Raw genomic sequence first — 12183 nt, 5'->3', positions numbered from 1 at the left:
TTATTTAATTTGATATGCTCATGGATGCAATCCCACGTGCAACTTTATGCATCTCACTGAATTTTACACATCCATATAATTTAATTTGGACCTGCATATTTTATTTTATTTTATTTTTGAACTATTTTTTTTTTTGTTTATACTACACATGATTATATTATTATGTCAACAAAGAATAAAAACAAATGGAACTTAAGAAGAAGAAGAAGAAGATAACAACTAGATAATAAATTAACATGCTATATATTAGAATATTATGTTGTGCACATTTGAGAACATATCTTCTAATTAAAGTGGAAAGAAAAAAAAGAGGGTAAATTATTAAGAAGATAATAATTATTTCATAAATAACATGTCATATCAAATTTTCAGCTAAATTACTTTATTTTAGAGCAAAAAAAGAAAAATAAAATCCAAAAAATCTAGGAGAAGTGAATATATAATAATTGTAATAATATACATAAAAAGAGTCTCAAAAAAAATTAACTGCATTAAGCAAGCTAATTAACAATTAATGATCATAAAAGTACACCCTAAACTAATTAATAATAAAGGATTAATCTTGTTGAAAAATATTATCTGGGTGTAATCTCTTTTTACCACCAAGAGGAACACCAAAGAGCTTCACTGAAGAAGAACTACAATTATTATTATTGTAATCATCATCATCATCACTAATACTCATCATCATTCTACTCCCCTTTGGTGATGAATAATCCAACTCCACAAGCTTTGGAATAGTTGTTTGATTATGATGAAAGGGAGAAGAAGCAGGTTTGAGATGGTTTTGGATGAAGTATATGATATCATTGTAGAGATTCTTCATGTGAGTTAGTTCAGATAAGAGCATCAAGTTCTTTCTCCTTAGCCTTTGATTATCCTCAGAAAGTGCTGCTAAGATATGATTATGTTGATGATCACTATTATTAGTGGCTCCTCCTAATGAAGAAGATGATGGTGATTTAGGAGAAGGTAGTAATAATGAAGTAGGAATAGAAGGAATAGTAGTAGGAGTTGTAGAAGAATCAATCCAACATAGACCTTCATTATTATTCTCTTGATGATGATGATGATGATGATGAGGGGTTTTTCTTCTATGGATTTCACATAGAAGATGTTTTGCTCCTTTTCTGAAATATTCATTTGCAAATTCCCATCTATCAGCAACTACCTTCTTGAATCCCTGCTTCAACAACACAAAATAATGCTTATTAATATATAATATAAAAAAAATTTCAAATATTTCAGTAATTTTAATTGTTAATTTCAGTAATTAAAATATCAATTTTTTTCGGTGTTATTAAAATATCAGTATTTAATAATTTTAACCGTTAATCTCAATTATAAAATATATATCTAAAATAATTAAAATTACATCATGTGACATACATAGGTATTGAGTTGCCTAACAAAGCTGGAGAAGTTGTTGTGTTTGAAATAGTTGGGAAGAAGGTCTCTGGCAAATTCAGGAGGTCTCCAAACAACAAATGATGATGATGTGGAATGACCATCATGACCCCATGACACTATGTGGTCAGTCATAGGATCATCAACTAGTTGGTATGTCTTTGTCAGGAATGGTGCTGGCACTGATGATGATGATGATGATGATGGTAACTTCTTTTGTGATGATGAATCCATCATCATCATAATCTTCTTCTTCATCTTATTCATGTTTTCCTCCTCTTCAATGTTACTACTCCTCCTCTCTTCTAGTGTGAATGCCATAACTAAGATCCTATCAATAACACTTACTAATATTCTTCTTCTTTTGATGTTGATGATTATGATGATGCCTTCTTCTTCTTCCTCTCTCTCTCTCTCTAACACATACACTCACATTCACACTCACTGTCTATACAGTTTAATTATTTAAATGAACAATTTTCTCTCTCTCTCTCTCTCATACTAATTATGATTTTAGGGTAAGACTTTAATCTTGACTATCACTAAAAAAATACAAGAGATATATATATAATATATAAAAGTTTAATTTTAGTAAACTGAGAGTGGAAACGTTTTATATAGTCGGACAATCACATCTATTTTTTTAAATGACCATTTATGCGATTAATATGACGTTACCTAATTGAATATCCGTGTAAAATTACTTTACACTAATAGTGCATTAAAATTAAATTCAATATATAATATACAGTAAATTTTAAGAAAATTTTAGGGGGTTATAAAATTTTGACAATTTTTAAAAAATACATATATAGTTAAAATTAAGATAATATTTTTATATATATTATTATTATTAATATTTTTATTTGATTATATTTTTTAAATTAAAAGATATGACCATAATGTTAATTATATTTTAATTTTTTTAAATATTATAAAAATTTTATAGTTGCTATAACCACTATAATTATAACAACTGTATAATACATCATAATATAAACTAGTATATGTTAAGATTTAAAAGTAACAAATTTAATTTTTCATCATTTGTTTTTGCGTTTGTATATTATTATTATTCTTTGACTCACAAGCATAAATATATAGTAGACACGATTTTTTTATCTCATAAATGAAAAATTCTTATATTTAATGTATTTTCTAAAACTAAATTTCTATATATCTCTTTATTTCATTGTCTCTACTCTCTATATCCTTATATTTTTTAAAAATAAAATTCAAACACAACCTTATAAAGCTATTTTGTCTCTTACAAAATAAAAAATAAACATGCTATATTAGTCCTATTTCAAATGCATGTACTCTACAATAGCCGAAATAAATAATAATTTAATTATCTGTAATCATCTCATTTTAATTGAAAATATACTAATAGTTTTACAACTTTTATGAGGTAGAGAACATACATAATGACAATATAATATGACTTTTATAACTACTTTTTGTTTCTCCCTCTTAATCTCATCTCAGTTCTTTACTAACTTTATGAAGCATGTATGACCATGTTCAGTAAAAACAAATTTTGAGTATTTCTAGAATAAGTTATAATAAAATCTCTTTTGATAAAATATATTTTTGGTTTCTAATATTTATGATTTTTTAAAAAAATATTTTTAATATTTAATGGTATTTAATTTTATCTCTAATATTTTTAATTTGTGTTAAAATTACTCTTGTACATTAACTTTATGTAAAATGTTAAGGATAAAATTAAAAAATTTTAGGAATAGTTTTAATAGAAATAAAAAATATTAAAAAAATTATATGAATAAAAAATATTGAAAAAATTATATAAATAAAAAATATTAAAAAAATTATATGAATAAAAAATATTAAAAATAATTAAGAATATTTTATAAAAAAATAACAAACATTAAAAAAAATACTTTACCCTAAAATCCTACTAACTATTTATTAGCTGCTGATTATTGTTCTTCTCTCAGTCTCAGCAGAAATGGTGGGTAAGGCTGATGCCCCTTGAGAGATGAGCTCCTTTCTATTTTTTTATTTGTACTTTTTTATTTTCAGATCAATAAAACAATAGTAGGGAAAATATATATTTTTATATAGGATTCTCCAAATTTTCTTACTGTAATCACCATTGTATGTTCATGTTCATTGGCAAAGTGGATGCATAACCAAAATAATTTCCATCTAAGTTGTTAGATTATGAAAAAATAAATAAAAAATAAAAGAGTATATGCATAATGATAAATCAGTAATTTTTTTTAAAAAAGTAAAAATTAATAATTATATGAAAATTAAAGATTTCTCATGCCTTGTGCAATTTCCTAGGCTAATAATTAAGGTGAATGATATAGTATTTAAATTTGCATATTCCTGCAAAGACACACACTTTTTATATATGGAAATGGAACTGAAACTTGGAAGGTTGTGATAATCCTCCAAAAAGTACTTACTTTTATGTATATCCATTTGGCCCACTATATATTACCATTATTGTCAGATATTGTTCAATTTGTTGGTCCCTTCCTTTTTTCCCTTTAGATCTAAAAAATATAATTTAATTAAAAAATATTTAGTAATTAAAATTTTTTTTTGTTAAAATTAGTCAAATTTATTTTATTTAATATTTATTAATTATTATAATAATTAATAAGATAAATTCTGATTTTTTTTGTTTTTCTAGCATTATTGATTTAATTTAAATTTCCATCATTTTCTTTTTTCCCTTGAATAAACTCACAACTAATATGTTACTTTGTCCAAGGTTGGGTTTTCTTCATATTTGAATATTATTCATGTCCCTAATTAAAGTGATAGATAATGATGGAATTTGTAAAGTAATAATGTTATTACTTTTTATTACCTCAAAATAATCTTCATATAATTAAATTGAATCAAATCATATATTCTAATAAAAGACTAAGGATTGATAGGATAGAAAGTTTTTTTTTCCCCTGCCTTATCACATAAATCATGGCTTTTTTATTTATAGCTTATAAGAAAGTTAGAAAAGTGTCACACAGAAAAAGATAAACACTATTGTTATTTTCTTTTTTTGAGCTATCATATCCAAACCGTCCTCTTTTATTTTCTGAGGAGAAGAATTTACTTTTTCTTCTTTAATTTGTTAGGGGATTTTTGTGGGGGATCATTGTTGGGTTATGATCACGAGGATCACCATATTTAAAGCACCTCCAATCTAGATTTTTATTTTATTTTATTTTAAATTCTATAAAATATATATTACATAAATATTTATAAAATTATATATCATAAAAATTAATTTAAAATTTAATATAAAAATTATTATTTTAATATTTAATTTAACAATTTTATAATATTCATTTAATAGATTTAATAAATATACTATATACAAGTGATAATATTTTAGTAATCTTTTTTAAAATCAATTCAATTACTATATAAAAATTAAAAGTGATACTCAAAAGATATTCTATTAGAATTACTCTTAAGTACTAATTTTTTTTTTAACGGTCTATGGCTAATTGGCTACTATATATAATATACGCAGTTCAATGTTGCCTAGTGTAGATAATTAGAGCATAACAGAAAGAAAGTATAAGTATTATAGTAATTGTACCTAGTAAATAGGGTAGAACATTCTGACCATTATTCATTTTTTGAACAATCCAAAGCATACCCGTGACCCTAGAGAGTTCATAGAAGAACAACAACTATACTTCCTTCTATAGTTTTCAATTATATATATTGATGGAATATTATGCACATTTAAAGTGATCATTTCTCAAACATATATACCTCATAATTACCTTTAAATAAAGACACACAATATTTTGTATATATGTAGTCTTTCAACTATATATGTTATTTAAAGAATATTTCACTCTATAAATAATTTAGATATAAAATTTGAGAATCTATAAATGAATCTGAGGAATTTGAAAAAAAAAATAAATTGTAAAACTCAGCTCATGCATAATAAACATGTAAAATTTGTGCGAATACACAAGTTAATGAACATTATTCGTGTATAAAAAATTGATCATCTATTATTTCTATTATATAATTTGATTAGATAGGTATAAAGATTTCAATTTTCTTAATAGCATTACTAGAAAAAATTATTTTTAGTGGCAGTTTATTTTGTTTTTAGTGGCAATTAGACATGCATTAGTCATTTTATGTTTTGTCGTAAAAATAAAAATTTTAGCAGTAGTTATATAATTATTAGTAAAAAAATTTTTGATGGTCACAAAAAATATATAATTATCATTATAACATATAATAATGACAAATAGATAACTATCACAAAAACATAAATTAAATAAAATATACTATTATCGTTATGTTATTGTTATTAAAAATTTGCAACTAAAAATATATATGATTGATCCATCTCAGAAATATATAAACCTTCTAGCTGTGTCTAGATTCCATAGTTGAAGGAGTCACATTCAATCATATCATTCATTTATTCATCACTTTCTTTCTGCTTTCCTTTCTTATTACTTTGAAAATTATGAGGAAAGTGACACACAATAATGGTGGCTTTGTAGGCTTCTAAAAATATATAGCATCCCAAGCAAAACCTAATTAGCATGCATGATCGCTTAAATCTTGCTTATTACTATTGACTATTATTGACCGCTAAGGCCTTTGATTTTTATCTCACAATAAAAAATAATGTTTAGTAACTAATTTAATTTGGGTTGGTCGAGTGGTCAACTCACTCGTTTGTTTAAATAAGTGTCGGATGTTTAAATTCTGTCTTATACATGCAGCAACCTATTAATCTACGACAGATCCTTAAATGGAACTCAAATTCGCAACGAATTAGTAATTGACTTGTTAAATTAGAGAATAACGTGGACAATCAAAATAAAAAAAAAATCATGTTTGGTGGTCAAAGTCTACAGGGAATCCTCTATGCAAATACATGATCATATATTATCACTAGTGCCTAAGAATCCAGAAGGGTCCAAATAGAAATTCAATAATGAGAAGATTCTATTCCAAAATAATATTACCAGCATCTTCATCAGGTTTCAGCTTATATATGCAGTGTTAAAATGGACAACATATGTTGCATCACATGACCTATCTCCATCTCCATGTGACCCACTATGCATTCCTTTTTAGAAGAGAAAGTTTTTGTCTTTTATGCTACCAAAGCACAAATCTAAATGCATAACATGTGAAGATCATCACCATCTGTCAACTAATTTAATAAGTTTTTAAAATAAATATGAAAAAAAATAGAGATAGAGAAGATGCATGCTTCCAAAAAGCAAACTATTATTGGATTAATTTACTAAAAGGGAAGGTTTGAAAGATTTGAGCATATATAAATATATGAGCTTAATATTCATATACTGTCAATGTAATATATTTTATACAATTGTATAATTAATTAGAATATAATTGTTTTTTTCATAATCATTCACGTAGAGGTGTTCGTGGTGCGGTTTGGTTCGGTTTTAAAAAAAAAAGTCATCCAATTTGAACGCTTAATTTATGTGTGGTGCAGTTTGAATTGGATAAAATTTTTTTGGAAATCCGATCCGATTACAAGCGGTTTGGATCGGTTTGCGGTTTTTTAAATAAAAAAATTAAATACATATAACAAGTCTTAACATCAAATTTTAAATAATCAACAATGACATAACAAGTCTGAACAATATCTTAAAAAACCAACGATAACACAACAATAGAAATAAAATTATAAGTTAGTTAAAATAAATAAATAAATAACATTTTGAACATAAAATACTTATTAAATAATAATAATACATAAATAATTAAAAAATATATAACAAATTGAACATGTTATAAGTATAATTGTAAATATAATAATAAACAATAATATTATAGCACATTGTGCGGTTTGGATTGGATTGGATCGGTTATGAAAAGTAGATCCGAAATTCGATCCAATCCAGTGGTTTGCAAAAAATAGAATCCAATCAAATCCGAATTAGTGCGATTTTAATCAGTTTTCGGTTTGAATCGGATTAGATGAGCTGTTTAATTTGGATCGGTTTGAATTTGAACACCCCTATATTCACGTGTTCAATATAAAAAGTAATTATTTTTACTAATGTAGTATTATATGATTGGTTACACGTATAAAATAATTTTACACTAACAATGTATCAAAATTAAATATTATATATATACTTAATAAATCAAAATAACTGTGACTTTCAATAAATATATATAAACTATAAAAGTATATTAATAGGTAATTTTGAAAATATTTTTAACTTCTCAAAATGAAAATATAAGTATATAATCTTTTGAATTTGCTAAATACAAAATAAAATATATAAAAACAAAAATATCTTTAAAAATTTTTACTAAACCAGACTTTATATCGATTAATGTTTTATAGAAACTTACAAAATGGGATAATTTATGTTTACTTCATGATTTTTTTTTTCCATCCTTTGAAATAATTTTAAGACTTGTAAACAAAAGGTTGTTATCGTGAAGAGAGACATAAAAAGAAATTAAATATTAATTATTTTTCCTACCGTTAAACTTCCGTTCAAGGTTGTTAGTGACATTATTATTCAAAAGGACATGTAATTATAATAACGGTTCCGCTACGTTACCAACAGCATATCTGTCAATTTCTACCGACTCTTATTTATAATTGTGTTTTATGGAAATGTGTTCGTGGATGTGTCTAAAAAAAATATTTTTTTTATAACTGTGTTTAATAGAAGTGTCTTTATAGATATATTTTTTGGATGTGTCTCTTTATATATATATTTAAAATATATTAATTATTAGACACATCTACGAACACACTTCCATAAAACACAAATATAAATAAGAGTTGGTAGAAGTTGGCAGATAATATGTTGGTACCCTATACTTTTCCTTATAATAATAATGTCTTTCCAATTTTTGAGTGAACATAACGAAGTTTGGATTTTCAAAAGAGATGTTAATGGGGACTAAAAAGGACTAAGCATTACTTTTAGTGATGAAAATATTTTTTTGCTGAGCAAGTTAAGTATATTTTGTTCTTTTGCGAGGGAAAAAAAAAACGAATTGGTGAACTAATTAAGCATTGCCTATATATAGTTTTCAAGAGCTTAGAAATTGAGTTGTACTATATTATTTTTTTTTCTTTTTAGACAAGGAGTTGTACTATATTATTCTTGAATGTTCCATGTTACAAGATATTTTGCAACTTGCTAGTAACTTTACTATCTATAGAACAAACGGTAAACCTAATATTTATTTATTTATTTTTAATTTGGTACATGGTAAACCTAAAAATTAACAACTAATGTATGTGTCGATACATATATATAAGATTATTATTATAAGAAAACTTTTAAGTGTATCTAAAATGCTGATATTCTAGGTGTTTTAACCGTTAATTTTAATTATTATATATTATATATATTTTTTATAATTTAAATCAAAAGTTAAAACAACTAAAATACCAGTGTTTCTGGTACACTTAAAACTCTTTCATTATTATATATATAGTATATACAATATTGTTTTACATTGCTAACTAGACAACAAATATTCGTATGTAATTAATTTGTTAAGTAATTCATGCATTGATTAATAAACAATTTTAATAATGTGATAATATATAGTAAATATCTGTTGAAGAGAATATTTTAATATCAAATCATCAAAATTTTAATAAATATATCATCCTTTTAAGGGAAGCTCACTAGTGGGCAATGAAACAAACGATTTTTTTAATATTAAATTATTAAGAGTGAATTTTCTAAAAATAATCTCAATTATGTGTTATAATTTGTTGTGAATTTTTACAAAATGTCAATAATATTTTATTTTTTTATAATTAAAAAAATATTTTTACTATAAAACGTCTGCTACTAACATAACATTGTAAAATACTAAAATAATTAAATATTATCGTATTTTACGTTAAAATCATTCATATGTAAAAAAATAGCCGAAATAAATCACTCTTTTTCCTCTTCTTATTCCTTTCTCTCTTTTTTATTTTTAATTTATTTTCAAAATAAATTTAAAAGGAAAAAATTGTTGGTGGGGTTGTGAGTTTGATGTTTCTACCTTAATAAAGTAATATGAATGATAGGTGCTTCCTGCTAAGGAGCGTCTCATCAATATACATGAAAAATTCACCACCGAATCTCAGCCAAATAATGATGAAATTTCACATGCAAAGGACAATACCTTTAATCTATATACATATATCATGAATTTCATTTTGCACCTAAAGTCATGGATTTCGTATTACTTGGATTTTTGATTTGCATCATTACCTCTCATGCTTAATTAAGTCCACACTTCACTTTACCACTCTCTTTTTCTGTCAAAAAGGTCCCATTCATCCAAATCAATATACATTGTTTTTGTAACATAACTTTATCTCCATTTTTTAAGTAAATAATTACTTACATACACATATTAAGGCACATTTTTTTTGGATATGAAAAATATGTGTGTTGTGTATTATTGTGGAGAATATGGGTGTTAAATATAGATGTGGGACAATTTTTTTGAAATAAGGGATGAAAAGATCGGACCATTCGATTTTTTTGTAAAAAAAAATTAAGCCTACTAATCAGACAGCCGATTAGTGTGGGAGAGAAAATTTAAATTTTGGTGAAGATAATTGGAGGATCCGATTTATGTACCCAAAAATCGGATGGTTCGATTTTTGCTTCTGATACTACAGTTGCGTAAAATACTTATACACTCCATAACTGCATTCTACACTGTTTCTCCTTCCAATTTAAATTTAAGTGACATAATTTTATCTCCATTTTATACCATTAAAGTTGTGATTATGATTCAATTTATTGAATAGAGTAAGGTGAAAAGAAAAAAAAAAACAATATTTCATCCATCCATACTTTTAATTATTATTATTTTCATCATACTAATATTGATTATTGATGTAATAAAGAAAATAAAAAATAAATAACGCATATTTACATGATTGTTCTTTATTGGAAGTGCGTATTATTTTAGAATAAGACCACAGAATTGTCAGAAGCCGTAGGTCACAGTGCATGTTCCTTTCTGGATCTTTTCTTTGAAAAAACTAAGTCTGATTCAAAGGATTAAAAGGTTAAAGAAGTGATGGTTAGTGGAGAGAGTGCTTGAAAGGCAAAAGAATACAAGAGATGGCAGCATCATAATATATTATTATTATTATTTTTAATTTTTTTACACCTAGGAAAGACAACAATTTTAAGTCAAGGGGTGGAGGGGCATTAAAAAATTTTATCCATAGAAGTGTAGTTAAAGGTGGTAGGAAAGGGCAAGTTCATAAGCTTCTCTCTTCCTCTGAATGCGTATCATAGATTATTCTATATGTTTATTAATATTACTAAGTACTAATAACTTGGTTTTACTCTCATATATACTGACACTGTTTTTCTTTTGGGTCTCGTGCAATGCAAAGAATGCATGTTAATCCTCGTAATAATCACTTGTTCGAATTTACCTTGATACCAAGGCCTCAATTTTTGTTTCATTCATAATTTTTATGTATTAAATAAAATAGAATTTTAACTAACATATATTTCAAATATATATGTTAAAATTATTAATGAGTAAATTACTATTTTTACTTATAAAAATTAAAAACGTTGACAAATTTACTTATAGAAAAAAAAAATACTAAATGTATCCATTGTTACCAAATGTATCCATCAACAATAACATCCGTGTCGAAACTATTCAATTGTTATTCGGGCATTAATTCCATTAATGATCCTTCCTACGTGACACATTATAGCGTTACATGACTTAGAGGGTCTTCATATGTGGCCTGATGAACTGTGTGACCGTTATAATGAACCCTAAATCCTAAAATTTTTTAAATTTAAAACTTTTCTCATCTCAAACACAAACTCTAACTCTAGGTTAACAAAATTCTTCGAAGATATTCCAATATCAAAGCATAGACTCTTTACCCACCTTTAAATAGGAGTTGTAGTGTATTTAGAAGTCCAATTTCAAAGCTGGTGCATGATAGAAAGTTTAATGAGAGATGCTTTTGTGGGTTGGATGTGACTTTGTTGCAGTCGGAGACAGCAATGAATCATGGGAGGTGATTTGTCCGCTGTCCCAAATGGAAGGTATACCCTTTGTACATTTTGTTTTATTCGAAGTGAATATTTTTCCGATCTAAGTTTTTCTGCCATTGATAGACTTCAAATTGCAGTTACTTTGTATAAGTAGATGAAATCGAAGGTCAGTGGAAGGGTTTGAGGAGAGCTTTTTCAAAAAGAAAGATGCACGAAGATGTTCTTGAGGCTGAGGCTAAGATGAAAATGCTCATGAAGTTAGGGAACATTAAAGCTGAAGTTAGTAGATTTAGGTTGTGGCTTGTGACTATATCAATCATTGTGGTGTTTAGCTTTGTGTGCAATGTGATTATCATCTGCAGCTAACATACAGAGAAATGAAATGGGATATAATGTTCGAGTGAAAAAGAAGAACAGTTTGTCTCTCCTAGAACTCTAACCTTTGTTTTGTGAAACGCGCTAATATAAATAGTCTTGCTAACTCATAATTTCTAATTTCTATTTTTTTAAATAAATTTCTAACTACCATTTATATTTTAATATAAAATAAATCACAATTTCAACGTATGAAAACTCCTAGACCACATAACACCATAATGTGCCACGTAAGGAGGGTCACAAACGTAGTCAACGCTAGATTAACGATTGGGTAATTTCGATACACAGATATCATTATTAATAGATACATTTGGTAATTCTTTTTTCTATGAATAGATTCGTTAACGTTTTCAACTTCTATTGATAGAAA

The 12183-nt window shown here is 25.8% G+C and overlaps 1 protein-coding gene across 2 annotated transcripts; it reads right to left on the bottom strand.

Moving 5' to 3' along the window:
- Nucleotides 1–507: 507 nt before the first annotated feature.
- On the bottom strand, nt 508–1917 carry LOC130941932 (heat stress transcription factor B-4b-like). Of its 2 annotated transcripts, XM_057870576.1 has the most exons (3): nt 1390–1917; nt 1042–1183; nt 508–939 (listed from the first exon to the last, which is right to left on the bottom strand). In XM_057870576.1, exons 1-3 carry the CDS (start codon nt 1726–1728, stop codon nt 557–559), a joined length of 864 nt encoding a protein of 287 aa, XP_057726559.1. In that variant the 5' UTR covers nt 1729–1917; the 3' UTR covers nt 508–556. The 2 variants fall into 2 exon arrangements, with proteins under 2 accessions (XP_057726559.1, XP_057726558.1); XM_057870575.1 differs by having other exon boundaries at nt 508–1183.
- Between the last annotated feature and the right edge of the window lie 10266 nt (nt 1918–12183).

The sequence above is a fragment of the Arachis stenosperma genome, chromosome 7, assembly GCF_014773155.1.
Source record: "Arachis stenosperma cultivar V10309 chromosome 7, arast.V10309.gnm1.PFL2, whole genome shotgun sequence".
Lineage (NCBI taxonomy): Eukaryota > Viridiplantae > Streptophyta > Magnoliopsida > Fabales > Fabaceae > Arachis > Arachis stenosperma.
Note: the sequence above shows the minus strand (reverse complement) of the source record. Positions and strands in the feature narration are given on the sequence as shown.